This window comes from Phanerochaete carnosa (assembly GCF_000300595.1).
Source record: "Phanerochaete carnosa HHB-10118-sp unplaced genomic scaffold PHACAscaffold_12, whole genome shotgun sequence".
In the NCBI taxonomy this organism is placed as follows: Eukaryota; Fungi; Basidiomycota; class Agaricomycetes; order Polyporales; family Phanerochaetaceae; genus Phanerochaete; species Phanerochaete carnosa.
Window position 1 is genome coordinate 778576 of NW_006767639.1, and position 27035 is coordinate 805610.

Below are 27035 nucleotides of genomic sequence, written 5' to 3' on the forward strand. Positions count from 1 at the left end.
GTCGCGCATTTTTAGCCCTGACACAGCAAAAACCTCCATGTTTCAATCAGACTCTATCTAGAGCTCCTCTAAGCTCAAGCGGAGATGGACTCTTCTCTCCTGCCGACTGGCCGAGCCAACGGCACGCCTCGAGCCGTGGGGTGGTTGAGGAGATACGGGAGTCGATTACACCCTCGTTTCAGGGCACGGTACTGCCATGAGAGCCAGCGAAGTGGGAGAATTCTGCTAGAAACGAGCTACGAACTCTTTGCTCCGAGATCACTGAAAGACCGGGGTGGTGGTCTTGCGATACACAGCGAGTTCACCATCGGCTGTCTGCTAACCGCATATAATCAGCCTTTAGCTTTAAGTTCAAAGCTCACGCAAATTGACTGGTCGCTTCTACATTAAGCTGCAGTGAAAGCTGTCCCGTGTGGTGCTATTGCACGTCCCTCCGTCGAGACGCACTACATGCCAGCGCTGGTGCTGGTGCTGTGGTCAGGGCGAAAAGAATCCATCGTATCCACTGTAATTCATGTCTACATTTGTATTACAGCTTCTGGGGTACAGCTACTTGCTGCTCACGTGGTTAGTATTATAGAAGACATGAAGCAAGAAGCTCTGATGATAAGAGAGCAATCGCTCTTGTTCTATGCGCTTATTGACATCGACTTCCTTCCACCAGGATCTTGGTTTGGAAGAGTTGACGGCAAGAATTTATTTGACTGAGAGATATCTACACGATGCTGGATATTCGTGCTTTATAGTAGAAGTGGGCTCGCAAAGACTGGCCCGGTGTGCTCATCTCGTGCGTAAAGATATTATGTATGTATGAGCAGTGTGCTTGCTCCGGTATTGACAGGAGCTTCAGTCATGACACCTCAGATGGAGAATGTAGCAGTAGTAAATGTCAGAATCCTGAACTACTATACTAGTAGGCACTGGCAGAACTTCTTGATTCTACAGCGTAATAACAGAGGACTTGTGGCCTCGCAAGCTTCACGGCTTTCGCGCGAGCGATTGTACGCGTGGGAAATGCATACCTCATCGGGAACGCCACAATGCTGATTGGGTAGCGCAGGTAGGCCTACCTCGGGCCTTGCAACCGTCCTCTTCCGCGCATTTCTCCTCGTACTCCCCCTCTAGCCGACTCCAGGACTACAGCCACCGAACATTCATACTGATATTTGACTTGTGCGGCTGCGCGGTTCAAGAACGTCGTGCATCATCTCGGTTGCAGCCGGCACCACGCCTTGGAAACGCTTCGCTTCGGAGACATCATAAAGGCTCACTTTAGCTCTGGCCTGTGACCTGTTCTCCAATCTCGACCTCATGCCTCCCAAGCATTTCAATTTGAAGCAACGGCTTACAGCGCTAGCCTCAACGCGCGGGCCCTTCTCGCCTACGTCCGACGACGGGGCCAGCGCATCTGTGCCGCAGCGACGGTCGTTCATCCCCCCTATCCCCCGGAGAAGAAACACGTACGATGGGCAGACCATGGGCTTTTCCGAGGACAAACTGCAAGAAATCTTGAGCAAGGTCATCTTCCAGGCTGGTGTGGACTATGAGTCAGTCATTCCTTATACGGATGTCTTTACGCTTGACGAACCACGCTAGGTACGCAGAACACGACCAATGTATGTATCGTTATATCTACCATTCGTCCAGGTCTGAAGATTGGGACGAAATGAAGGGTCGTGATGAGTGCATCTGCCCTTCCGGATCCTAAAGAGGTGGATTACGATCTGCTATTAAGGTACGACCCAAGCAATACCAAAACCTCTTGCGCTTATAATTGATATGCCAGCCGGATTATGGCCTATCTGGACCTCTATGGTGAAGTTGAATGTGTTGTGTCTGACGTTGAGTAGTGCTAATGCTGTCGGATGCAATAGTGGAGTCTGATTACACAGTTGTCTTCTTTGCTGCGGGGGGACGCCATAGGCCTGGGTGGGACTGGGTGTGGAAGGCATATAGGAGCCTGAGCAGGAAGTATCGCAAGAACCTGAAGCGTCTGGTGGGTCTCTTCCACCTATCAAAATTCACTGTTGGTCGGTCGTGGCCACACGCCGCACTTCCATACACGGCCTTTTCTTTCACCTACATATATGGAAGCTATTTCTCTGACCGTCAACTCCCTCCTTCAGCTCATTGTACACTCCAACTTCTTTACAAAGAGTCTGTGTCGAGATGGTCTCGCGCAGAAAACCTGTCTTACTAATTAAAACGAGAACAGTGTTGTTCTCGCTGGCGGGAGCGATCATCAGGTGCGCCACTCGTCTCCCTCCAACCTCGACTTGATCGTAAATCCGCGCCATTCTCCTTCTGCAGCCCCAAGTTCTTTCGCAAGATCACGTATGTCAACACGCTCAGCGAGCTTGCGTTCCAGATCCCCATCACCCAAATTGACATACCTCCTGCCGTTTACCAGTAAGGCATCTTGAAGGATCAGCCTACGCTGACGCTGACCATCGCACAGAGAAAATCTGAAGCACGAGCAACAGATTCGCATGCCTGTGCCGCAAAGGGCAGATCTATTCGGTGTTCCGCTCGAGGACCTCATGGGGTTCGATGGTGAGAAAGGCGGGATACCGAGAGTGGTGAAAGATTGCATAGAGTACCTTCGGGAGACAGGTGCGCGATCCCCTGTATTCTTCAAGGCTTCTACTGACTGTGCTTCAAGGCCTCCAGGACGAAGGCCTGTTTCGACGATCACCAAGCTCGGCGGTGCTCAAGCAAGTTCAACAAGCATACGACCGAGGTAGTTCCCCTCATTCCATCTCGCTTAGCTTCATCTAACCTGTGTCAGGACACGTCGTCTCGCTGAGCAACTTCGGCGACCCACACCTCGCGGCAGTGCTGCTTAAGAAGTACCTGCGTGACTTACCAGAACCCGTCTTCCCTGAGAGCCTGTATCCTACCATTACACAATGCCCGACACCATCAGTAGACCTGACAGACATGGCAGCAGTCATTCATGTACGTGAAATCCTGCTGCCGCAGCTGCCCCCCTGCGCACAAATCCTCTTGAACCACGTCATTCGTGAGTAGTTCTGTCAGTTGGACAGCCCCTCGATATTGACGATTCGCGAAGACTTATTACACGAGGTCTCGATGCGGGCCGAGCATAACCGCATGAATGCGTTCAATCTCGCCCTCGTCATCTCGCCTAATCTCCTCAAGGGCAAGAACCCGATGCTAGACATCAGTCTTTGCCAAATCCCGGACGGCCAGTCGCCGGCTCCTTCAAACCGACCCTTCCCGAACTCTGAGGGCAAGACCACCCTCGGCCAGGTCGTCCAACTCTGTATCGAGCGTTACTACGAGATTTTCGATGACGTTCGGGACCGCGCGGAGGCCTTGCCAGCCGGAGAACAGGATGCACACGAGGTGATCATCGGAGATTCCTCCTCGCGTGACATCGCACTCTCGCCCTCGTTTCAGTCGTCGCAGTCGTACAAGCGCGACAGCATGATTGACGACGACGAGGACATCGACGACGCGATGCTCGTCATGCCGCTCGGCCCCAGCGCGAACGCGCGCACGCAGCAGCAGCAGGCACAGGCGCCCGCACAGTACGCCGCGTCTCCGCCAAGCGCTTGGATGCCCGCCAGCCAGGCAATGCCCTACAGCACGTACAAGCCGCGGCAGCGCAAGCAGCCGAACGTGCCGAGCGTGCACACCGCCGCCTCGGGCAACGGGCACGCCACGGTCGGACGCTCGGCGCGCTCCCTGATCAGCATCGAGAAGGCGGGCGCGGGCTCGCGGAAGAGCTCGATCGCGATCGGGAGGGGCACGACGAAGAAGAGCAGCGGTTCGGGTGTCGAGGCCATGGGCATCACTGCGAGTGGTTTCTTCTCGCCACCGCCGAGTGCGCCGCCTGTGCCGAGCCTGCCCGAGCGGAGGCAGTAGGGGTTTGGTTAAATTTGAGGTGGTGTTCGTGCTGTTCCGCTTATGCTGCTCGGGGACTTGTGTATATATAAAATCATCTATTTTACGCTGGCGTAGAGTGTATTCAAATGGTGTTTTTGCCGAACGGAATTGAGCGTGCTCAAGCTGAGCCTCAAGAAGAGGGAAATGGGTATATTCGAGAATGGGTATATTTGGGGACACACTTGGGTATCGGTAGAGAACCATCTACCTGAGAGCCGCGAAACCAACACGACTCTTGCTCATATCAAAGGACGTGTACACTGTCTGCAAAAATGACTCGCCGACCACCCAAAACGAAACCCGCTCTGAACCCGCGACGGCGCCGACGCACATGCCGTCCTGTCCCTGCACGCGTCCCAAGCTGAACAGCGCGGGTGGAATTTTGAAGGCCTTGCCGTTGAAAATGAGACTGAGCGTCGTCGCGGATGCGCACGGGTACGTGTAGATCTGGTCGCCGGCGGGCGTACGCGCAGGCTTGCTCCCCGGGATCGCGGCGTAGAGCGTGTGCGCGTCCGCAGCCGGGGCGAGGAGCAGCACGGTGGCCGTGTCGATCATGCTCGGGCTGCTCCCCAGCGTCAGCGTGCCGTTAATAGAAATGCCGTCGAGGCGGACGTTCCAGAACGACTGGCAGGCGGGTCAGCATCTGAGGAAGAGATGGAGGAATGGGAATGCAGACCTTGGTCTCGACCGGCACGTAGGTGAAGCCGCCGGTGTATAGGTTATTGTTCGTTCCGCCTAATGTCAGTTCTGATCCGTCGTCTGCGAATTTGAACGCGAAAACAGGAGCGGATATCTGGCCTTGGTCGACTAGTGACTGGATGAAAGGCGAGGTGTTGAGGCGGGATACAGAAGGGAAGGCCAGCCCAAGCACGCCATCTGCTGGGAGTAGCGACGCGGAGAAGTCAGGTGTGTAGGAGCTCGCCACGGCCAGTGTCTGGTTAGATACCTGGATATATGCGGTTAATAAGAGATACAAGGTATAGAATGACAGGGCGGCTGACCTGAAGACCAGTGACTCCGACGACGTCGCCGTACACCCGCCCGCTCATGTCACCATCGGGACTGGTCCACTTAAACGCCTCGCGTCGGTCGACAGCGCTTTTGCTCGCGATGGGATTGTATTGCGTCCGCCCTTTGCAGGCCGAGGTGCAGGCCGTCCCCGGTAGCACGACATCGCCAAAGCCAGTGTCAAAGTTGACGGTGAAGGTCTGCGTAGGGCTGCCGACGGTGACGAGGCCCTGCCATAGCGCGCCGCCCTCCTCGTCTGTGAGCTCCTCGGAGGTATATGCACGTCTTACGCTAGAGCGGCGGCCAGACGATGGGCTGAAAGGGGGGTTGGACCCAGTATTTTGAGCGTAGGCGTAGATGCCGCTTTCGTATTTACTGTAGGTAAAGTCAGCACCGGAACGGATGATGCCGTTGTCAAGTTGAGATCACTCACAGGACCAAGGCGTCGACTCGTGCTTGCAAGTCTGACATGTTTACGGACCCGGTGCTCGAAGGCGCGCCGCGTCTGATCATGGGAACCGTGACCGTGTGCTTCTCGAAGGTGGCAGGAGACGCAGCCGTGCAAAGACAAAGCACGGATACGACAAAGGCGATGGTCAACATCGTTCGTGAGAGAAATGAGTGCAAAGACTGGTGGTGGAGGCAGGTACACAACCTGCACATTGACCTGACCCCGTATAACCGGACATCTGGGCTGCCAGCCTCTGTCAACCGCTTCGGTGATTATGTCTGTCCGGCAACCAGCCCTATGCCGGACCTTGTCCATACGAGGCGCTGCTTAGCGTGCCAGCCAGGTTGTCGAAACGCTATGCCGATCGCCATCTTTGCTTCAAGGAGGACCTCGCAACTTGTGCCACAAAGACCTTGCATGGCGGCCAAGCCAGCATTTTCAAGTACCCATGCATTAGTACGCTCCGCACAAATTTTGCAACTTTGGCCACTATTCGAGAGTATTCCCAGTCGCAAGCGTCGTATTTCGCAAACAGTGGTGAAATAGTCCTATCGCAGGCTGCAGGAGGTTGCGTTAACTCATGTTCTCGCCGTGTTCTCGCCCTTTGGGTTCGTTGAGAGACAAGCATCAGGTGTATATCGGGATGTATCTCGGGAAGTCCAAGGTATGCGCGCACTATATGCAAAAGTAAGATACAGGCTGATGTAGGCTGTAGTATGACCAAAGTGACCTGAACGTACGTCAGCCCGGCCTCACGCACCAGCGCCGCCCAAGAATAGCTGCCTCCTTCATTCGCGACGGGCCCAGAGATGTCCGGTCTCCTATACGAGCACATAGACGGAAATGGAGGCGACGCAGAGTGTGCATGCATTGACGGAGCTACGGCTTCGGGCGATAAGAATTAGCTGAGGTCCGCCTGCTGACTCGAAACTTGACAAGTGGCTGCGCATTCAGGCCCGACGGCGGCGGATCGAATCGACGCAGAGTACGGTGTAAAGAGGTTGCATAAGCCTTATGATAGAGACGGGTATGCATGAAACACGCGGGCTATGTCAGAGGGGCGAGGGGCGAGTATATAGTAGCGGCTTGGGCGGGCAGATGTCAGACGCACGCCTTGGCCGACAGTGACCAATGGCTCTGAGTACGCTCACCAGGCATGACAGGGGCTCAGTCCCGTACTACACGTTCAACAATCCTCACCCTCAAGCATACGGACGAAGGATCGACGACTTCGAGAAGATACAGGCCAGGCAATTCTGGCAGGCAACAAGAAGCTCAGGCTCAGCGACCGGGAACAGCCGAAAACGGTAAGCGGAAAGCGTGCCGCCGCGGCTCTCGTCCCACCACCTCAGCCCACCGGGCTTTATATCTCTCATTCTCTATTAATCTCCTCCATCTCAGGCCGTCTGGTCCTCCTACGATGTCTACGAGCTACGACAAGGTTGTTAAGCTCGCCTGTAAGCCGAAGGCGGCTCCGCCGAAGCCGAAGGTGTGTCGATAGCTCCATCCTTCCGCCTCGTGTCTTCGTTGCGACCCTTCTACGCAGTACCTCGACCCAATCATCGCCGCGACCTGGTCTGAAGATGGCGCCGTACATGATGTCTGCAGGGCTCTCATGCCGCGCTTCCGGGAACCCAACGCCATTGTACGCGCAGCAGCACTTAATGTTGCATGGGATCCGCTAATCGAGAGGTGGCGACCAACAGGTCGTATTCAAGGCCCTCATCGTCCTGCACACCATGATTCGGAATGGTGCAACCGACAATGTCCTCTCCTATCTCAGCTCTTCCGATATCCTTCGCTTGAAAAACATATCTGCCGGGGCGCATTGGGAAGGTGAGTACCCTCGACTCTACCGTCATGCTCGACTCCATCATGGCTCGGTCCAGGTTACCACGCACCACAGAACCTGCAGAGCTACGCTATCTATCTGGACACCAGAATCAAGGCGTACCGGGACCTGAAACATGACGCCATACGAGTCCAGTCGGAGACAAACCGGGACATGCGAAACTCCGCGGCAATCGAAGAGGACAGGTGGCAGGATCAGGAGGAGCGGGCGGGAAGGCGGTTTGGACGCAGGAAGGGGCGTTTGAGTGACGACTTAGGGTCACAGCCATCATCGTCGCTGCCGCAGAGGAGTCAGACGATAGCGGGAAGGAAGTTGCGGGTGATGACAGTCGAGAAGGGGTTGCTGAGAGAGACGAAGACTGTGCAGAAGATGATCGATGCACTCGTGGAGTGCAGGGTGCGCCGGCCCACTCACTCTTCTGAAGCTGGCTAATCTGCTCCCAGTTCTATCTGGACAACCTTGAAGATGAGCTCAACATTACGGCACTGCGAATGCTCGTCAAAGACCTTCTTATCCTATTCCAAGCATGTAATGAAGGCGTAATCAATGTTCTAGGTGAATAATGCTTCCTCTCGGTATACGTGCCACTGCTGACTGTCTCGCAGAACACTACTTCGAGATGTCGAAAATCGATGCAAGGGACGCTCTTAGCATATATCGACATTTCTGTAATGAGACAGAAAAAGTGGTTGAGTTTCTCGGGGTAGCGAAGAAGCTGCAGAACCTGTTGAACGTTCCCATCCCCAACCTCAGACATGTCAGTACCCTCCCATTTCTGCTCGAAAAATTGACTGATCTCTCGTTTAGGCCCCTGTCTCGCTCGCAGGAGCGTTGGAGGAGTATCTGAACGATCCCAACTTTGAGCAGAACCGGATTGAGTACAAATCAAACAAGGAGATTGCAGACCGGGATGCAAGGAACGGGGTTAGGTCAGCGCCAAAGCCGGCTGAGAAGGGTATGTCGGCAGTTTGGTTCTTTGTAATTGCAAAAGTTCTGAACGCCAGTCCCAGTGCCAGAGTCGAAACGGGAGACCGGCAATGCTCCTAGTACCTCATCGCCACCACCCTCAGTGGAGTCGAGACCTGCTAGTAACCAAGCAATGATCGATTTCTTCTCTTCTATTGAGGGGGAGCAGCAACAAATGTTCAACGCGCAGGCGGGAAGGTACGATCATTGTTCATCGGACGCCTGCGGGCTCACTGATTCACACATCCGCAGTCCAACACCAGCAGCGTATCTCCAACAGCAAGCTGCATTCAACCCGTTCCAGCAACAGCTTGCCCAGCAACAGTTCGGAGCTGCACAACCGTTCGCCGCTCCTCAGCAACAAGTTCAGATGCAGCCAACTGGCTTTGTCCCGACCCAGCAGACTGGCATGAATCCGTTTGGTCAGCAGCAGCAAACACAGCAGCCATTTGGCGGGCTTGTACAATCTCAGCAAACCGGGTTTATTCAGCCTCAACAAGCCGGGTTCTTGCTACCTCAAACGACTGGTGCGAACCCCTTCCGACAGAGTACGCTCTTTCCTCAGACAACAGGAATGCCGGCAGGGTCGCCATTTGGTTTGCAGCAACAACCACAGCAGGCGCAACCTCAACTGCCTTTCCAGACGGGATCTGCGAACCCTTTCCCCCAGACCAATGCGTTCGGCGGTCAGCAGCAGTCTCCTAACCCATTCCCTGGTGTTGGGCAACCAACGGGCTCGAATCCGTTCCCGGGGCTTAGCCAGCAACAGCAACAGCCGAGCTCGAATCCTTTCCCCAACTTCACCTCTACGTTGTCACTAGGCAATCAACAGCCCTTTACGTCGCAGTCGAACTTGGCGTCATCAACAAATCCGTTCCCCTCCTTTGCTAACAATACGTCGAATCTCGCATCGCCTCTTGCACAACCAGCGTCATCGACATCTTCGGCTCATGCCCTTCCACGATCAGCGTCTGTACCGCTGAGCGGCCACCTGTCAGGCTCGAACCCGCCACCACTAAGGACACACCAGACGGGTTCGCGGAATCCATTTGGGCAGCCAGTGGCCCCTGCGCCGCCTGTGCCAAAGGTGCCCACCCTGTTCGAGCTAGCAAGTGGCTTCTCCCAGCCCCAGCAGCCGCAAGCAAACGGTCAGATATCACCTACAGCGTTGCAGCCTCAACAGACCGGGTTCGCAGGACAGAACGGCACCCTCATCTCTAACGTTGCGTCGTCATTTGCTCTCGGGAGCAGCAGCAGCAGCCCGGACACCAACACATCACCTGCACCTTCGTTCGGCCTTGGCTCTACCACTTCCCCAACAGGCTCAAGTTTCTCTACTTACGCCTTCTCGTCTCTGTCCAGCCAGCCGACAGGCGCGACCTCAACAGGCACCGGTGCATTGCAGCCGCAGAAGACCGGCTTCGGGGGTATCAAGCCGTTCAAGCCGTCGTCATCGTTCGGCGCGCAGCTCCTCGACTCGCTGCCGCCCATCCCGCAGTCAGCACCGACGACACCGGACCTCGGCGGGCAGTCGAAACACAACCCGGCAGCGTCGCTCGGCAGCAGCTCATTCCTGAACTCGCAGCCCACCGGGCTGGCGGGCAAGTCGCCCGGTGTCGGCCTGCGGCCGCAGATGACCGGCGCGGCCGGCGTAGCGAACCCCTTCCGGGCGACGATGTTTTCGCTGTCGCCGAACACAACGGGCGCGCCGTTTGGCGGGCTGAATGCAGCGCCGGCGGGTAACGCCTTCGGTGGCATGTCGTCGCAGCCGACCGGGTTCACGGGCGGACCGAACCAGAACCTGTTTGGCGCCGGAGGGAACTTTGGGCTCTCCGCAGGGTCGGCTGGCACTCAGCAGCAGCAAAGTGGACAGCAGCAGTCTCTGATCTAGTGCCTTCCTTCTTTCGCCTTTCTTACCATCATCGGTTTCGTTCACTCACGTTTCCTTTTCTTGTGTCGTGATTACTGTCTCGGTCTGCTTGTGCTCGTTTCTTCTTTAGTCTGTCTCTGGAACAACGTCTTCACGTCTGTATATCGTCACTCATTACCCCATTGTTCCGCGCTTGCTTATCTCAGTCGCTGTTTCCCGGAGCCTTTCCTACATTCTGCTAATTGGTAGGCCACCCCTCCAGTTACGCGCAAGCTATCCAGTCTCACGATCATTACCCCTTCGTTTCTTTGGTCATGTATATATCGTGTTTCTCTCTTTCTTCTTTTCTCGGGATGTAGAAGGAAACACTTAGTCTTCCCTAGTGCTGTGGTGGCGGCAAGCATATTGTGGCGTGGTAGAATTGTTGACGCTGGCATCCTGAATCCTCACGCGCTCTACTCTTGCCGTAGACCGTCACTGGCATGCCGGCGGGCCGAGCTACCCTTTCCCTATGCGCCATCGACCGTGGTTAGTTGACTGATATGAATCAACCTCGCGATCCCTCAGGCCTCATGTCCGGCATCGCGGGATCTGCCACAGGTTTTTCGGGATGCTGTTAAGCTCGAGGAAGATCACAATACCTTTGGCAATGCGGGGAGCTTGACGTCTGCCATGAGGTAGGCGCGTTTCTCGGGCTTGTGCCCTAATGCTGCGCCCGAAACTCCTTGCTCTCCTCCTCAAAGGTCAGACTTCAGACCTTATATCTCAGTCTGCCGTCTTTAATCTCAGACTTTGGCTCTTGTACGCTATGCCGACCAGTCGGAATCGCCGCAATCTTCAAACCCCGATGTCGAATTACACACAAACGTCGCCGTCTCCGCTCGTGGTGGTCGCTGTGCTAAGCTTGTTGACCTGGCGCTCGATAATGCGACACCCTTTTTACGAGTTGGCGGAGAACGTACTCGAGCTTGTTCCGGTACCGGCTCTGCCTTATACAGCGAAGGGGCTGTCTATGATCGTCGAGAGAGTCAAGGTGAGTCGATGACGATGTTTCACTGGGTAGCAGGATGCCGCGTAATTGAGCACTCTCCTCCGCAGGATGCTCGAGCAAACGAAGATGTGCTTCGCTCGTTCAACAAAGAAGTCATGGCTCTGAACTCTGTAATCAAAGAGACCCTGACAAAACGCAGACGGCCGTCAAGGATTACGACGGAGTGGACCCTCGCGCCCAGAGCGGTGATGTAGTGCGATACCAGGCTGCATACGAGAGATTCGCGCGCAAGATAGAGGATGCAGGGGTGGCGGAACTACGGTACAGCAAGAAGCATCGATGAATTTCCATCGGGCCTCTGGCTGCTATTGTATATTGTTTTGAACTGAGCATTTCATCGCCGTGCGGTTCTTGACCAAGTAGCCACCGTCGAGAGGACGACGAGCGCTATAGGCACCAAGTGAGGGACCCGTCTTTTCGCCTATTCGCAAGTGCATTCTGAGAGCCTGCGTACGGCAACTTAACCATCTGCCAACATTCAGCTTCACTATTGATCCCAGCTTTTTTACAGCCGCGTTGCCGCTACCGCTGATGATGCCGCTACCGCTAGATGAGTCATCGGCGATACAATTTTGCAAAACGACTACTATTACTCAATGTTACATCTAGGGAACAATCCCCGATAGTTTTTTTTTGACATCTAGAGCAGCCGCACGGCCACTTGAGAGCTCCATGGTCTAGTGGCATTCGTATTCATGGGATCCTGTCGACCTGTAACGTCCTTCCACTCAGCCCAATCCTCGTACTTGCCACTTGCAGTGTTAAGAGTGGATATCGCCATGCGATCGCCCGCCCATGAGCCTTCCAAATCGCTACCGCAGCAGATTCTGTCGGGCACCGACCTTCCCACAGACAGGGTCAGGGAGGACCGCTTGCACCACAGGCTGTCTGACTCGCGCTTCGGGCCAACTGTACCCTCTTCCAGGTTAATCAGCGGCATGCGGACGTATTCGCGCTTTGACAGGTTGCATATGACCCAGGGGACGTCGAGCGGGTAGTGGCTGACGCTGACGCCGCCGAACCGCGGCCAGTCAAACTGCTTGCTGTCGTGCGTGACCTCGCGGATGGACGGCGGGCAGCGGATGCGCTGCAGGGGCTTGTACTGTTCGAGGTACGACGCAAACCCACCGCAGGCCTCAACCTCTGCCGCCAGGTCACTGTCGGCCTCAAGACAGCTGGGGCGGGGGTTAGCCCAGAAGTGCCGGTCGTGTTGCCCAGGCAAGCCTATGATGCGGTCTCCAGACCATGTGGACCATTTCTGCAAACTGAGCCGCTCGACCCGCCTCTGTCCCACCTGCAGGAGGTCGGAGTTCGTCAGACAGAGCGCCGTAGCGTCCCGGAGGTTTTCGATGGCGTCGAAGATCAGCAGCTTGACGTCGACTGGCATCGAAAGTATGCCTCGGGCGACGTCCAGTTTTCCCATTTGGAGGCGAGGCTGTCGGCTGTTTAACTTTCGCTTGCTTCCGGGCCACCATATATGATGCATTTAGTAGGCGGAAAGGCGTAGCTAGGAATACCACACTCACGGGAGCATTTCTTCTAGTGGCATCATAACAGGCTCTGTCAGAGGCCACACACAATCGTTGAATTCGCAACCCAGACTCAGCATGTGCTCTGGCTGGGGTGCACTGGTATCGAGATCCCCGAGCCAGGCAGGCGCAGGTAATCTCCGTTCCGGTCCCGATGGAGGGATCGAAAAGAGGACGTACTCCCGTTTGTCGATGTTGATACTATGGAAGAGAGCTGGCGTTAGTGAAACGATGGCAGTATGTTGCTGCAGGAGATGCGTACATGCTCCATCCTCTTTTGACCATCCAGCTCGGGAACTGTGGACCGGTGTTTTGAGGCTGGTGCCCGACATTAACGAACTGTGCGTTCCAGACGTTCATGATACGGTAACTGGATTGACGAAGGGCGTCAGATAATGCGAGAGTAGCTATTCAGAGTGAGAGAGCTTGTTTGCGACGCTGAAGACGTGGTGGTCGAAAGAAGAGAGAGGGGCTCCAACTCATGCGGGACATTCCAAATTCCCACGATCCAAGTCTAGACATCCGTGTGGCGCCACGCTATGTGCCGTACTTGTTTCAAAGCACCTCTCGGAGTCTAAGGATCTCTCTTCATCGTCGAGGCCGGTGCACATCGTGAAGAACGCGCGGTAGATTGGACGGAATTATTACGCCTGAAGACGCGTGGCGCAGCCGCCCGTCACCGACGCATTCCAAATGGAGCAATGAGGCGGGACTCGGCGAACTCCAGACGCTGGTCGTTGGCACGGAATCACGCATCATGTATGAACCACGACCACGATCTGCTTGCACATCACAACCACATCATTCCGGACGACTCGTGACTCCCCTCTTCTGAGCCTATCCACTGATGAATGTCTGGCTCATGGCGGAAACGCAAGACGCGCTTGAACAGTCTGCTGAACGACGACGGCGACGAAGACGCCAAGTCGCTGGCCCTGGACCGTATTCTGCATGGACAAACTGTCATCGGTAAGACTTGTAAGTATCATCACCAACTTACTGCAGAAAATGTGCTCAAATGGACTGCAGCCCGGACAACCCAGATTGAAGAATCAAGGTTTGGGGACAAGGACTTGGGTGTTCTCGGAACACTGGAGTTCGGCCAGTATGGCGTGGTAACGTTGTCTCCCATATGCACCACCTTCAGCACTCACGATACTCCATAGATTGATGTGGTCACATGCAAGCTCAACGGCAAGACGTACATTCGCAAGTCCGTCGAGAAGAAGTTTGCCGTGAAGACCCAAGATGTGTGTCGGGCCGTTCGTATGAAGCTCCGAAAAGGCTAATCAAATTCTCACGCAGCAATGTAGCCCTCAGACAGAACGCGACATACTGCTTCGCGCATTGAAGAGCGAGACACGCTGGGCTCCACACTTGCTATGCGCATTTCAGTCCCCAACGCACCTAAACCTCGTAATGGACTATGCAGAGGGCGGTACCCTCTGGGATGTCATGGAGTCGAGCCCGCATGATAGTCGCGTGCTCGAGAGCGACATTGCTTGGTGGACGCCGCAGATTGTCAGCGCAATCCACTGGTGCCACTCGCAAGGATTTGTGCATCGGTACGTTCACTCATCGAGCTGTAACAATCACTGCTCATAGTTGGCAGAGACATCAAGCCGCATAACTTCGTGCTCACTGCGAGCTCCCATGTCCAGCTTATCGACTTCGGCTCAGCGGCTCCGCTTCTTCCTCCTAATGACGACGGCGGCCAGCTTGTTCCCAAGCGGTACTGTCTCGTCCCGTGTGGCACGTGTGACTACATCTCCCCAGAAATTCTGCAGTGCCACGAGGAAGCCTTGGTTGCTCTGGAGATGTCAGATAATCCGGAGAACATGTCATCGATATCTGAGCACGAGCCCGGAGGGTACGGTCGCGAGACCGACTGGTGGAGCTTCGGCGCCATGCTGTACGAGATGGCATACGGTGTTGCACCCTTCTTTGCTACCGAGATTCGTCAGACATATATAAAAATTATAGACCATCGGGTAAGCCCGTACGCCTGCTACTAAATGTCATGACGTCTGACTGCGATGTCTTAGCATAGTTTGCGATTCAGCTCTAAGATCGCAGTATCTGCCGAGCTACGAGATCTTATTAGCAGGTGAGCGGAATATCTCTTGCAAACGATACGGAAGGCTTGATAATAGCGAGTAGGCTGCTCAGCAGCGCAGAGCTGCGTCTCGGACGAACATCAGTGGAAGAAATCATGACACATTCATTTTTCCAAGACATGAAGTGGGATGATCTACACAATCGTAAGAAATTGATACAGCCATCGTCCGGAACAAGTACTCACAACCGCCATAGGGCACAAACCGGAGGGGCTCCACTTGCCCCAGTTCACGTATGCGACTCCGCTCCCCGGGGAGGGAGAGGAGGCAGCGGGCAATGCTTCAGACTCTAGGGCATTTGCTTTCTCTGCATTTTTCCATTCTTCCCCTCTCTCCGCTGCGGTTGGCTCCTTGTTACTACCGACTCCGGGACGTACTCAACAGACCAACAAGTCAATACTACGGGAACCCTCGGTAGCCTCATTCATTGGCTTCTCCTGGGGTCCTTCAACTGATGCATTTGACGGTGCTGAACCCAACTTAGCGCCAGTCCCTCCGATTGCGCAGACTCCACGTCTTGTGCGGCAGCCATTCACGCCCTTGGTGTCGAAAATTGCGCCTGTTCAGGCTACTCCCCAGCGCTTTCCATTGACGCCTATGCGCCCGAGCGGTCTGACGCCTTTCCGGTCTCTGCCTCGTCCGAGCACAGCCAAACGCACTGTGCAACGAAGAGCAGTCTCGGACCGGGAAGCCTTGAAGCAACTCGTTAACTGTGTCGGCATGTCCGCCCGCAAAAAGGTGCTGGAAAGTGGCAGGAAGCCTCGGATTTTGACCTCCGGTAGCGCTCGCTCGCGTTCGTCCACGCTGAAGGAACTCCGCTTCGATCGGTCGGTCATGGTCGTGAACGGCGACAGCGGAGTCTCGTATCGCATGGACCCCACGACGACGACGTCCGAATCCGGTATCGGCACGTTGTCGTTTGCGCTATCTGCGTCTGCAGCGTCCTCCGGTGGTGTCGATTTATTCATACCGTCCGACACGGATGGAGAGACGGAGTCTGAGGCTCCGCCGAGTCCAAGTCCAAGTCCTCGACCCGGCTCCGCAATGTCAATGTTGTCTAAGAGGAGCCAGACGCCTACCACCACAAATTTCAACGGCCTGCAACCCGGGCCCCGGGGCACTCCCAACACGAATGGCAAGGCTCACCCGTCAGCAGCTACGTTAATCGATCTGGTGCGGCCTCCAAGACAGCCTCAGAGTGCTACACGAGGTGACAGAAGACCATTATCTCCGGCTCCGCTTGTCGAGCCAGCTCAGCCTATACACGATACCAAAGAATCCGTCAAGGTCACCGAGACACTCTCGTATGACGTGCTGGACGATTTGCAGCATCGGCACGAAAAGCTGATGCAGGATATCCTTGGTATCACTGGACGGTTGGAAACGATTTCGGCGAGGATCAACACTAGATCGTAATTTATGATTCCGGTAATTGTTGTGGCATACATTGACACATGTAGCCCTACCACTCTATACTAACAGCGGATCGGTATACCCTCTGAAGAGACTCATTTTGTGTTATGCTGCGTGCAACAACTTAGTAGTCCTCTTCGCTCCAGAGCTCGCCAAGATGGGCTATGGACTCTCCTGTGACGTCTTTCCATTCAATCCCGGGCCTCATCTCGTCGGGTTTGACGACCTCGAACATGTCACCCGCCCACTTGCCTCTGGTGAGTGACTGATGCGACGACCATCCCATGCTTGTCGATGGGTCTGCCGACCAGCCGATCTGCGATAGGAGAACATGGCCAAGATACAGCTCGCCGCGGAACATCTGCTCCACCTCGCTCCCGCGCACGTACTCGTGTCTCGAGAGGTTGCAAAGAACGAGGTTCGCCTCGTTCGTGTACGTCTCGTTGACAGACAGCGACTCCAAGCCGTCAACGAGCCTACGATACCTCTTTCTGTCAGCCTTCGAGAGCCTCATGGACTCGAAGACCCGGTTGAGGTTCGAGATGACGGAGTACCACTGGCCGAGCGACGAGGTGCGGCGGCGCCTGTAGGTGTCGAAGGTGAGGACAGAGAAGTCTGAGGAGCACGCGTTCGGGTCGACAGACTCCCGGCTGACGCCTAGCTGCTCGTAGACGAGGCCCTGAATAGACGGCGGGAAGTCGTTGTCCTCGGCGTAGTCGCCGAAGCAGATGAGATGGTGCCCGGCCCAAGGGGCGAGCTCGGCCGCGAGCAGCTCGCAGATCCTGTCCCCGCCGATGCTGCCGAGCGCGTCGTGAGCCAGAGCGAGGCGGACGGCATCAGGCAGACGGGTGATCTTGCTGAAGATCTCGAGGATGAGCTCGTCTGCGAGCGAGAGCAGCCTCGAGGATCCCCTTCGGGGATTTGTCGGAGCATCTGGCTCTGAGCGTGGCCTGCATTAATGTGGCATTATTGGCCGATCAGCACATATGGCAGACCGCATCTACGTAAAGCACCTTACCAGATAGCTGAGCCTAGGCCGGCGCATGGGGATGGCATGCAGGTAAGGAGCTGAGCAAGGCGACCAATGCTGTGGCTCCAGAAGAACTCTCCTAGTTTCATGCCTCCGCCGTGGTCATACTCTTCCCTAGCATCAATATCCACACTAAAGCGGTGTGAACATTGTATAATTGACCGCCATACTAATGCAACGCTTACAGCTCAAAATACTGTCCCATTTTCGACAACAGTTGAGTCTGGTCGAAAGGCGAAAGTCGAGCTAAATCCTTGTCCGCGATGGATGCTTGTTATATGCATAGTTTGGGCGCCAGTTCCTCTACGAAAAGGGGCAAGGTGACTCAGTGTGGGTGCGAAGGTGATTTATTATGGCACGTCGTATGCGTCAAATTGAACCTCCTGAAGAGAACCGAAGAGTCCAAACCGTTATATTGAACGCAATTGTCAGACGACACATGAAGCGCTAGTCGACAATTATCCTGAGTTTCCAGACACCTGCATCTGAGAAAAGCCCAAACCATTCACTGATCGGTGCCCTCCCACAAATCAGTGAGACGCTCCATCGCCGCTTCAGTAACGTCCTTCCACTCGATATCAGGCCGAAGCTTGTCCATTGTCGTAATCTCGAACCTGCTGCCTACCCAAGGGCTGCGCGTTACCGAACAAGTAGCGTCCTTCATTTGTGATACTGGCTCCGTGGACCAGCAGATGTGGGCGAGCAGGAGATGACTGATCGACAACCGGTGGCGTTCAAACTTCTCCTGCACTGCGCTGCCGCGAACGTATTTGTGCTGCGATAAGTTGCAGAGGACGGCAGACTTCTCCATTTTCTTGCGACTCTGGCTCGTGGAGAGTATTTTGAGGTACGCGACGAACTCGTTGAATTGGCAGCGGTCAGTGGCGGACAGACCGGCTAGCTCTGACCGCTTCTCAAGGTCTGTGATGACATCGTGCCACCTCCCCTTGCGCGAGATGCGTTGTTCCTTATATGTCTTCGCAACGAAGTCGTAGAAGCTTCCTTTGAAATTTTGCGATTGCTTCTTCTGTTTGACGATGATTTTGGCGACAAATCCGGGCACTTTGGCGAACGAGCTTCTGCGCGAAATCTTCAAATGGGTTGACAGCTTTCCGGATGCGATCCATTTCTGTCTCGTCGATGAGTCTCTTGCCGCAGTGACATCAGGGAAAAACGCCAGCGCCACACAGCGCTTCAGGTGCTGCGGGGTTCTGGTAGACTGGTAGAATGGTACCCGATTCGGCAGCCCTCTGTGGCTCTCGCTGCGCCTCCGTGGCACCAGTAGCTACCCGCCTTTGCTCAGTAGTTCACCGCAGTATGGCAGTAGCTTGTTTGTAGGTGCAAGTAGATTGTTACCACTTTCGGGGGCGCGGCGCACACAATCGCACCATAGATGTTAATGAGGGAAAACATATATTTAAACATATATTATGTTAGGTACATGTTGGTATGCTACACCTCCCTCTCATAGTCATATACTCATCACAACTTTGGCAGCATAAACAGTAAGCATAAGAGTACATCTGCAGCATGAGTTAGAGCTATTCATGGTAACAACAGAGAAGGCAGTACTCACACCTAAGTACCAGGCTCTTCAGCGGTGGTCACCCTACTCAGCCTGGGAAGCGGCATTGGACTTGATAGTTATGAGGGACATGGTGGAGAGATCAGCATAGCCGGATTTCTATGAGCTAGTGCAAAATTAGCTCAGTAATAGCCAAGTCGTGCAGAGAGAATACTTACCTTGTCTGCCACCTGTATAACCCTGCTGTCCGCGTCCACCTGTATCCGAGTCTAGCATGTGCACATGCTAGCCTGATAGGTCCAAAAATCAGTGATATGTTGGCTAAAGAAAGAATATAATGGCAAAGGACAACCCGGCCCTCCGCAGCCGCTTGCAGTTCGTGATGCTTACCGCGCAGTCCACAAGCTCCTTACTCAGCGAGACAGGGCACGGCCCTAGGGCGCACTGTCATTTTTCTTGCTTGCTCCGCCGATGGTAACGCGGCATGTCGGTAGCAGTATGCTTGGGGTCCGGGAATATCGCGAGCTTCGACTACCACAGCCAGCTCTTGTCTGTTCTTCCAGAGTCCCAGGGAAGGCGGAGAGTCAGTGACGGCTATAGTCTCGGCAGCATACCGAAGAGATGGTCGAGCTGCATTACCATGGGCTGATGTGGAAGCTGGGACGACGAGATGTTCGAGCGCTTACCTTTGTCTGTCGCGCCATCATCCAACACTTTAGGGCAGACGTCTTTGTACTTCGGCAGACGCCTCTTGAGCTTGAGCTTGAACATCCACACGAGTTTGCCTTGGAGTGCTGCTCTTCGGTGCATTAATCTAACTTTAGTCCAGTAATGACATAGGTGTGTGTCCCGCATACAAATTTGCACATTGTAGCTTGAATAACCAATATATAATTTCTGGCATACCGTAGTGGCCCCTAAAATGTGTGCGCTGCCGCTGGGTACTACCAGGCACTCCTGAGCCTCTACGCGTGCGCTACCCGACAAGGGCAGATGCGGTGGCTCAGGGTAGCAAGCGCCCTCGCTACGTAGTCAGACGCTGCTTCCTGATGGTGGGGGCGTTCAGAATTCGCGAGCTCCTGGACTCGCAGTCATCGCCGTGGACGGGACATCGTATTCTCTGCTTCGGAGAATACAACACAGTCGCTTCATTCAGCAACTTTGATGCATGAGCCCGAGGGCGTTGAGCGGAACCATTGATTACAGGAAGAGGCCTGCATATCAGTGCCAAAAGGGTTAGGGGATACCTTGCACTAAGCTAATCGTTGCCACGTACCAGATGTCTTGAACCCATCCAGCCAAAGCGGCTGGAGAGACCCAGAGAAGATCGGCCATACCAGCGATCCCTGTCCTCCAGAAGAACTCTATGAGCTTCGTGCCATGGCCATGCACATAGACCTCCCGGCTGTCTATATCAGCTCTGAGCATGTCATCAGTGCTGCATCCGCCCACGGCCACACAAATATATGACTCACATGTGCCAGGATGGCATAACTTGTATTGTGGGCGTGAAGCAGAGCGTGGCGTTTCTGGGAGCTGGCGCACCTTTTCTACTACAGCGCTTATTTTCCCAAAAGAGGACATGATGACTCGCCATAGGAAAAGTGGATGATGGCCGATGCGTCAAGCGACACTCTCAGCGCAGGGTAGCCCGAACCCAGGTCTTAGTTCAATGCATTGCGATTTCAAAGTGCCGACTTTCAACCCTGGTGTCGAGATTCAGTGCTCCAGCAGTGCCTGGATCTTTTGTTCATGTCTTGCATGGGCTGCCTCAAAGCACTGGCACAATTTCTTCTTGGAAACTGGGTGCTCTGTCAATGATTAGACGTATGTAGTGGCGGGACTAAAGACAGTCGTCCAAGCCAACCCCGATAAGTCGGCTGGCAGTCGACAGCAACTTATACTCGATATTGATGAGATCAGCGCCACAAAGGCGAGCGCTCTGGAACCTGAAGTCGGCCACTATAAGGTGCAAACAGTACTAGTTCGCGAAATCAACATCGACTTATCGACCGAACTTCTTCAGCGGGTCAGATTTTTTCTTCCCTATGCCACTGCTTCCCCCTCTACCACCTCTTCCTCTTCCTCTTCCCCGCCCACGCCCTCTGTCGCCACCCTTCTTGAACGGAACGAACCCGACATCTTGCGCAACGCTGTCAGCTGGAGCCTCTGCGCCTGCTACTGGAGCAATTTTCGGTAGCATGTACTTAGGTACGTGCTTCATGTGCGACTGAACACGAGCAGGATGCAGCGGCTTGTCGTGGCGGAGATACTCGAGGTCAAGAGGATTGTCCTCGAAGTGTGCCTGCGAACAGGTCAGCGAACAACAATCAGAACACCAGAGAGCGAGAGGTATACCTTGAGCTTGTCAGAGTTCAAGATCTCCGTCTTCAGCTCCTTGATCCTCGCCTCCCGGACTGCGCTTCTCGTGACAGCACGGAGAGCGTCTTCCATACGATACCGGAACGCCTCGACCTGCTTCATGTCAAACTTGTACTCCTTGATCTTACTCCCCCGCGCGGCCTGCTCGGCCTCAATCCGCGCAGAAATCTTCTCGTCCTTCTTCGTGCTCTCCACGCAGCCAACAACCTTGTTCTTGCCCCACTCCTTTTCTGGTACAACGAAGGACAGCGACATGCCCGAGCGGCCTGCGCGCGCCGTCCGTCCGACTCGATGTGTGTAGGAGCGTGATGACGGCGGAAGGTCAAAGTTGACGACACACGAGACATCAACGAAGTCGACGCCACGTGTAACGCCGTATTCCTTGTCGCCTTCACCCTTGTGACGATGTTTTCGCTTACGGGATTTGGATTCTGGAGGCGGAGTCGATGGACACTTGCGCTTCAGATTTGACGGGCCCGCCTCAGACCGGCTTAGAACATTCTCAGACACATCACCGTCGGCTCCGCTGTCAGGTTCATCCCGTTGCGTAGTGACGACTGGATACCACCGTGAGCCTGAGTATTGCTCGCATGGCGGGCCACTACTCACAGTTATCGTCTTTCGTTTCAGCAGCATCTTCCTCTTCGGACTCAACGTCTTGCTCACCCTTCTTGATACTCTCGTCCGAAGCGATGATGTATTCATATACACCTTTGTTGAACTCCTGGACGACGTGGTATCTGAAATTCATTCTTAAGCTTGCAACTACTAATAGACAAGATACTCCTTACCTCGAGTTCAGTGGTAACTCGGAATTCAGGACGCAGCTTTTTATGGAGAATTGTTCGAGGAAGAGCTTCAAGCGGTAACACCGGTCGACGTCGTTAACGAAGATGATACATTTTCCTTTGATGAGCCTCAACTTTAGGATCACATATATCAAGAGGAACTTGTCGACTTCTGAGCATCTGCAACTCCAAGTTAGAAATAAGCTCAGTTCAAGTCTTGCCGTCTTAGACATACCGAACGGAATATTGGGTCAAGTTCGCGGCTTCGTCCTCGTCTTCCTCAAGCTTCAGGATCACCTAATGTAGCGGAGTTTGATGGGTTGCATCACTGCAGGGTGACCAATATCCACTCACTGGACTCCTCAGCGCAAGGCCCTTCAGCTGCTCCACATCATCCGTCATAGTCGCACTCATCAGGAACGACTGATAGACCTTCGGCAAATACCCGCTGCTGAAAATCTGCCTGACGTCTTCGTCGTGACCGTATGAGAGAATGAGGTCGGCTTCATCGATGACAAGGGTCTCGAGTGCGTTCAGGAACAGCGCCTACAGTATCTATCAGGATCTATTCCACGGTGTAGTCAAGGGGGGACTTGCCTTGGATTGCAAGAGAGCGAGGGCTTTGGAAGGAGTAGCGACTACGATGTCCGGCTTGTCCGAGAGTAGTGTCCTTGGAAGTAGTAGTGTGAGCTTTGCGTCGCACATACTCACATGTAACAGAACACACCGTTGTAAATGATGTGTAGTCCCTGAGGAGACGTTTGCAATCGTGACCTCTTTGTCGCAGTAAGTGACAAGACCCCGCAGGTGCGCAGAGATTTGCTCAGAGAGCTCGCGGGTGGGTACAAGGATGAGAGCGCGAGTGCTCTGCGAATCTGAGCTTGACGCAGCAGTGTTCTACCATGGCATGAGCTTGGCAGCCCATGTTGGTGACAACCGAGGGAGCGCAGAAGCAGGACTCACTGATTTGACATTCAAGATCTTTTGCACGACCGGTATGCAATACGCAGCCGTCTTGCCACTGCCCGTACGCGCTCTAGCAAGAATGTCCCGGTTCTCCAATGCAAGTGGTATCGCTTTTGATTGGACGAGAGTGGGTCTGGCGAATCCGAGGTCTGCGAGAGCGCGGAGGAGCCGAGCGTCCAGTACGTTTGAGAATGAAGCGAAGGACGCTTTCGAATCGACGAGTCGTGCGTCCGGCATGCTTATAACTCTCCGCTCTATATTTTATTGTCGTCTAGATTGTCATGAGATAGCCAAGACCGAAAACCGAGCAGCAGAGGCGAGTGGGGGAAGGGTGCTAGGCAGACGCACACGGCGACTTTTTGAGATTTCAGATCGCGCTTCGGGCGCTTAAGTCACGTGAAAGAGCAAGCTGCCAGATTTGGATGCTCACTAAGTTCGCCTGAAACGCATCGTACCTCAACGAAAGCAGGTATGTCTGCAGACTCTCAGACAATTATCACCCCTTCAGACTACTCTAAAGGCTCTGAGAGTACCAGCAGTGTACCGTGTGGAATGTACGTCCCTCAGCTGGGTCTCCAAGTGGCGAAACTAACTTGACTCATCACAGATGTCGGAGGCAGTTCTCGAGGTATACTTGCCCGAAGTGTAACCTGCTGTACTGCTCTCTGCAGTGCTTTCGATCACCAGTAAGCTATTTTTTGCTACCAGCTGTCACATCTTTTACCACAGACAAAGACTCATGCAGACTGCTCCGAAGCGTTCTATCGAAAGGAGGTGGAGACCGATATCCATACCACTCCCTCCAAGACGGCAGAGGAAAGACAAAAGATGATGGAGCTACTAAAGCGCTTTGAAGAAGATGCATTAAATGATGATCAAGCCCCCCTTGGCGATAGCGACTCCGATGAGGAAGATGACGATCTTGCGTCAAAGCTTGAGTCGATGGACCTTGGTAAGCTTCATATCTCCCATCACGGTCAATGGGCTGAAAGAAGCACACAGAAAATGCCTCACACGAAGAGATCTGGTCCGCACTGAGCCCGGCTCAGCAGGATAAATTTCTCAAAGCGCTGAACGACCCGTCCAGCGATCTAGCCCAGCAGCTGCTCACGAGTGAAGAGCTTGAGAAGCAGATTGAAGAGCCGTGGTGGGAGCGGCCGTCCGACCTATCTGGACTGGCCTCGGATGCCCATCAACGCGGCACTAAAGGTGCGCGCTATGGTGTGCGGCCGGAAATAACGAGCATCCCGCACGCCGCGCTCAATGCGTCAGCTGGCGCTGCGTCGATGGGACCATCGCTACTCTACAACATCTTTGCCACTTTGTAAGCCCGATCTCTCTCTGACTGTCTAGCCGCGGCTGATGCATATCTTGACAGAGTAACCTACGCTTATGTAACTCGCTATTTGTCGACGTCGCCACTGGCATCGATTTCCCCTGGCGACCCTGAACATTACGAAGCCCGTCAGTTTTTCTCTCGCCTCGTGCCGTTCCTCACAGACCGCAAGTCAAGGACGGTTCTCCCGAGCCTATCAGGGCTGATTACGCACCTGTGGTCACGCTTCGAACCGGTAAGCATTTCATTGCAATTCTAATCGGTACCGCCTGAGCTGAGCAGTATGCTTAACAGGGAAGCATGACTCCGGCATTATTTGCTCTTCTCATGCGGGACGTAGCGAAGCTCATGCGCCCCTCCACGGTGGTGCCTATCGCCTCATCGGGGCCGACAGAGTCCTTCGCCGACCATCCAAGCGCGAACGCCCTCTGCGCGATCTCCGACCTCTCGGCACTCTTCCAGCGTTCGTCGGCTTCCAGCGTTCCCAGCGCAGTATCGGCGAAGCTCGCCTTCTACGCTGCGCGAATCGTCTCAACGCCGGCATACATTCTCATCGCGCTGGCGGACGAGGCAATGGCACGCGCACGGCTTGTCGAACGTGAAGAAGACTTAGATAAGATCCCTGCGTCGGAGGCTGTAACAGAACAGACGAGGGAAGCGAAGCCCCAGATCGAAGAACTGACGTAATTGGGCATAGGAGTGCATTAAGTGTACATTATGAACCTACGTACATGGCGATATTACAACAGATGATTAGATAAAATGTCTTTCGGGGCGAGCACCTTCTGAGGTGCAGCAAATTTTCGAAGGGTAAGATACCGCTAGGAATTAGAAAGGCTCAATTAAGGCGAAAAGCTCAGTCGTTGGCTGTTCCTGCGAGATGGAATCAGCGACATGTTCCGCTGTGGAGTTAACCAGTGGATACTCACTGCATGAAACTTGACTGGGGGCTTTGCAGGGTGCGGAATCATGAGGTGCTTTCGCAGATATTCGATCCACGTCTTTGCGCAGACCGTCCGTTCCTCCAACGTGTAGCCCTCCACGACTTGGTATACCAAGCCCTTCAGCTCTTCGCCCCCATTTTTGCCGTCCAGAATCAAAGCCCGGTTGCCGCCTCCGAAGCAGAGCACGATCAGCTCGATCCCTGCCTCCACCTCCATCCCGTCGCCCTCAGTCATGAATCCGGTCGTCTGGATGCCTATGCCCGCGAACTCGACGGGGACGACCTTCGTCACACGGAGGATGACGCCCGGCTCGAACGGCGAGCAGCCACCAGAGAACGTGATGCACTTGACGTGCGGCTTCGCGACCGAGATGGGCTCGCTCCAGCCGTACGCGCCAAGGCCAAAGCCGCCGACGCCGCCGAGCGCGGCGAGCTCGAGGAGCGGCCGCCTAAGCGCGTGCGCGGGACGGCGCTTGTTCTCGTCGAGGCCGGGCCAAAGCCAGCCGAAGACGCCCCAGGCGGGCCACTCGCGGACCCAGGCGACGAACTCCTCGGGCGCGCTCGCGCTCCGGGTGAGGAAGGCCAGGTACTCCTCGCGGTCGCTGTCGCAGTAGCACTGCGAGACGCGTGGGCGTTGTGCGTCACGTGGGGCCTCGGCGACGATTTGCTCGAAGAGGTCGAGCAGCTTGCGGCGTGCGGGGCTCAGATGCGACTCGTGCACAAGCATGCGCCAGTGTTGGCAGACATTCTTGGCGGCGATGAGTGGTTTGAGAGGCAGAAGAGGGAAGATGGCAAAGAGGAGCTCGTTCGGGAGTTCGGCGATGGTCGTCCGGCGACGCCTCGGAGTGCAGGTCAACGTGCTGCTGTCCATGGTGGTGTGCTGGTAGGACCAATAGAAAGCAAAGGGGAGGCTCTTATATATTGCGGCGAGCGGCCTTATGGTGCCGTACAACGTACGCAGCCATCCAGCGTGCTCTCCAGCGGCAATCCTGAAGATGACGTTGGAATGCGAAGATGAGAGACGTGTACCTGCCGCCCCCAAGAACGGGCGAGTGAGTCACTTGCCTGAGTTTCTGAGTTTAGCGGAGATGATCATTCGGCCCTGTCCGCGAAGAGGGCGCGGCTCCTATCTCGGACAATCGGAACGCTCCAGTGAAAGGATCTTGGCATGGACAGAGGATAGAAAATAGTGTACATTATACTTTACAGTAACACAATAAAGATAGCCAGAGAAAAAAGTCAAAGACGAAACATCTATGCGCCGAAACCGTAGAGAGTGCGCCCCGATCGCTTAAGAGCATAAACGACATCGAGAGCAGTGACAGTCTTGCGCTTAGCGTGCTCAGTGTATGTTACGGAGTCACGGATGACCTGGAATTGAGAGATAAGTACGGAAACACGTAAAGCAGCCAAGCAGCTAGACTGACGTTCTCGAGGAAGATCTTGAGAACACCACGGGTCTCCTCGTAAATGAGGCCGGAGATACGCTTGACACCGCCACGACGGGCAAGACGGCGAATGGCGGGCTTGGTGATACCTATAGAAGACGTTAAGAGGCATCTAGGGGATTGCTGAAGGCCGATTTACCCTGGATGTTGTCACGAAGAATCTTACGATGACGCTTGGCACCGCCCTTTCCGAGACCCTAGAGGGTTAATCAAGAGTAAGTTGTAGGTCGAAGACACTTAAGGCCAGCTGTACAAACCTTGCCACCTTTGCCACGGCCAGACATATTTGGTTTTGTAGCCGATTAAAGCGAAGAGACGGGTGTTGAGAGGTTTGTGCGGAAGGGCGAGGGTGAGTGTAGTCACAGAGCAAGATGAGGGCTGCTCTTATATGGCTGGCGCTCGCGGGGCCGGCCACGCTGCACGTGACTTGCTGTTTAGTGACGATCAA

The 27035-nt window shown here is 54.7% G+C and overlaps 11 protein-coding genes across 11 annotated transcripts; 5 read left to right on the forward strand and 6 right to left on the reverse strand.

Moving 5' to 3' along the window:
- The first annotated feature begins 1321 nt into the window (after positions 1-1321).
- On the forward strand, positions 1322-4016 carry PHACADRAFT_264735 (uncharacterized protein). The gene is made up of 12 exons (XM_007401290.1): positions 1322-1547; positions 1605-1616; positions 1673-1735; positions 1787-1815; positions 1875-1996; positions 2127-2157; positions 2216-2246; positions 2311-2409; positions 2459-2613; positions 2663-2740; positions 2789-3022; positions 3074-4016. Exons 1-12 carry the CDS (start codon positions 1477-1479, stop codon positions 3889-3891), a joined length of 1743 nt encoding a protein of 580 aa, XP_007401352.1. The 5' UTR covers positions 1322-1476; the 3' UTR covers positions 3892-4016.
- A 100-nt stretch (positions 4017-4116) lies between these two features.
- Positions 4117-5523, reverse strand: PHACADRAFT_201008 (uncharacterized protein; the record flags this gene model as incomplete). Its single annotated transcript, XM_007401291.1, has 4 exons — positions 4117-4536; positions 4589-4858; positions 4914-5295; positions 5354-5523. The coding sequence occupies 4 exons, from the start codon at positions 5521-5523 to the stop codon at positions 4117-4119; spliced, it is 1242 nt and encodes a 413-aa protein (XP_007401353.1).
- Positions 5524-6791: 1268 nt separating this feature from the next.
- Positions 6792-10080, forward strand: PHACADRAFT_105881 (uncharacterized protein; the record flags this gene model as incomplete). Its single annotated transcript, XM_007401292.1, has 9 exons — positions 6792-6860; positions 6918-7016; positions 7078-7207; positions 7261-7619; positions 7667-7778; positions 7829-7980; positions 8031-8189; positions 8242-8387; positions 8442-10080. 9 exons carry the CDS (start codon positions 6792-6794, stop codon positions 10078-10080), a joined length of 2865 nt encoding a protein of 954 aa, XP_007401354.1.
- Positions 10081-11126: 1046 nt separating this feature from the next.
- PHACADRAFT_264743 (uncharacterized protein) lies at positions 11127-11505 on the forward strand (the record flags this gene model as incomplete). Its single annotated transcript, XM_007401293.1, has 2 exons — positions 11127-11133; positions 11233-11505. The coding sequence occupies 2 exons, from the start codon at positions 11127-11129 to the stop codon at positions 11391-11393; spliced, it is 168 nt and encodes a 55-aa protein (XP_007401355.1). The 3' UTR covers positions 11394-11505.
- A 239-nt stretch (positions 11506-11744) lies between these two features.
- On the reverse strand, positions 11745-12719 carry PHACADRAFT_153587 (uncharacterized protein; the record flags this gene model as incomplete). Its single annotated transcript, XM_007401294.1, has 2 exons — positions 11745-12570; positions 12637-12719. 2 exons carry the CDS (start codon positions 12717-12719, stop codon positions 11751-11753), a joined length of 903 nt encoding a protein of 300 aa, XP_007401356.1. The 3' UTR covers positions 11745-11750.
- A 670-nt stretch (positions 12720-13389) lies between these two features.
- Positions 13390-17134, forward strand: PHACADRAFT_213919 (uncharacterized protein). Its single transcript, XM_007401295.1, has 8 exons — positions 13390-13617; positions 13669-13754; positions 13806-13889; positions 13945-14204; positions 14252-14630; positions 14685-14746; positions 14800-14900; positions 14953-17134. Exons 1-8 carry the CDS (start codon positions 13491-13493, stop codon positions 16170-16172), a joined length of 2319 nt encoding a protein of 772 aa, XP_007401357.1. The 5' UTR covers positions 13390-13490; the 3' UTR covers positions 16173-17134.
- A 538-nt stretch (positions 17135-17672) lies between these two features.
- On the reverse strand, positions 17673-18238 carry PHACADRAFT_153590 (uncharacterized protein). The gene has a single exon (XM_007401296.1). It carries the CDS (start codon positions 18008-18010, stop codon positions 17705-17707), a length of 306 nt encoding a protein of 101 aa, XP_007401358.1. The 5' UTR covers positions 18011-18238; the 3' UTR covers positions 17673-17704.
- Positions 18239-20729: 2491 nt separating this feature from the next.
- On the reverse strand, positions 20730-23097 carry PHACADRAFT_166739 (uncharacterized protein; the record flags this gene model as incomplete). Its single annotated transcript, XM_007401297.1, has 12 exons — positions 20730-20770; positions 20795-21029; positions 21083-21537; positions 21662-21663; positions 21712-21846; positions 21898-22074; positions 22130-22191; positions 22249-22416; positions 22445-22449; positions 22488-22564; positions 22622-22791; positions 22867-23097. 12 exons carry the CDS (start codon positions 23095-23097, stop codon positions 20730-20732), a joined length of 1758 nt encoding a protein of 585 aa, XP_007401359.1.
- A 234-nt stretch (positions 23098-23331) lies between these two features.
- Positions 23332-24883, forward strand: PHACADRAFT_32993 (uncharacterized protein; the record flags this gene model as incomplete). Its single annotated transcript, XM_007401044.1, has 6 exons — positions 23332-23414; positions 23468-23546; positions 23590-23812; positions 23863-24184; positions 24239-24431; positions 24491-24883. The coding sequence occupies 6 exons, from the start codon at positions 23332-23334 to the stop codon at positions 24881-24883; spliced, it is 1293 nt and encodes a 430-aa protein (XP_007401106.1).
- A 141-nt stretch (positions 24884-25024) lies between these two features.
- Positions 25025-26010, reverse strand: PHACADRAFT_201014 (uncharacterized protein; the record flags this gene model as incomplete). Its single annotated transcript, XM_007401298.1, has 2 exons — positions 25025-25069; positions 25126-26010. The coding sequence occupies 2 exons, from the start codon at positions 26008-26010 to the stop codon at positions 25025-25027; spliced, it is 930 nt and encodes a 309-aa protein (XP_007401360.1).
- A 288-nt stretch (positions 26011-26298) lies between these two features.
- On the reverse strand, positions 26299-26933 carry PHACADRAFT_264749 (uncharacterized protein). The gene is made up of 4 exons (XM_007401299.1): positions 26845-26933; positions 26727-26784; positions 26567-26676; positions 26299-26510 (listed from the first exon to the last, which is right to left on the reverse strand). Exons 1-4 carry the CDS (start codon positions 26869-26871, stop codon positions 26394-26396), a joined length of 312 nt encoding a protein of 103 aa, XP_007401361.1. The 5' UTR covers positions 26872-26933; the 3' UTR covers positions 26299-26393.
- Positions 26934-27035: the final 102 nt, after the last annotated feature.

Excerpts from the sequence above, each read along its gene's own strand:
- PHACADRAFT_153590 (XM_007401296.1), bottom strand. The coding sequence starts at position 18,010 with ATGGAGAAGTCTGCCGTCCTCTGCAACTTATCGCAGCACAAATACGTT.
- PHACADRAFT_264735 (XM_007401290.1), top strand. The coding sequence starts at position 1,477 with ATGGGCTTTTCCGAGGACAAACTGCAAGAAATCTTGAGCAAGGTCATC. Across the intron at positions 1,816-1,874 it reads GGCCTATCTGGACCTCTATG|TGGAGTCTGATTACACAGTT; the intron begins GTGAAGTTGAAT and ends CGGATGCAATAG. Across the intron at positions 2,158-2,215 it reads CTCCAACTTCTTTACAAAGA|TGTTGTTCTCGCTGGCGGGA; the intron begins GTCTGTGTCGAG and ends AAACGAGAACAG.
- PHACADRAFT_213919 (XM_007401295.1), top strand. The coding sequence starts at position 13,491 with ATGTCTGGCTCATGGCGGAAACGCAAGACGCGCTTGAACAGTCTGCTG. Across the intron at positions 13,618-13,668 it reads AACTGTCATCGGTAAGACTT|CCCGGACAACCCAGATTGAA; the intron begins GTAAGTATCATC and ends AATGGACTGCAG. Across the intron at positions 13,890-13,944 it reads TTGCCGTGAAGACCCAAGAT|CAATGTAGCCCTCAGACAGA; the intron begins GTGTGTCGGGCC and ends ATTCTCACGCAG.
- PHACADRAFT_264749 (XM_007401299.1), bottom strand. The coding sequence starts at position 26,871 with ATGTCTGGCCGTGGCAAAGGTGGCAAG. Across the intron at positions 26,785-26,844 it reads GCCGTGGCAAAGGTGGCAAG|GGTCTCGGAAAGGGCGGTGC; the intron begins GTTTGTACAGCT and ends TTAACCCTCTAG. Across the intron at positions 26,511-26,566 it reads TCAAGATCTTCCTCGAGAAC|GTCATCCGTGACTCCGTAAC; the intron begins GTCAGTCTAGCT and ends TCTCAATTCCAG.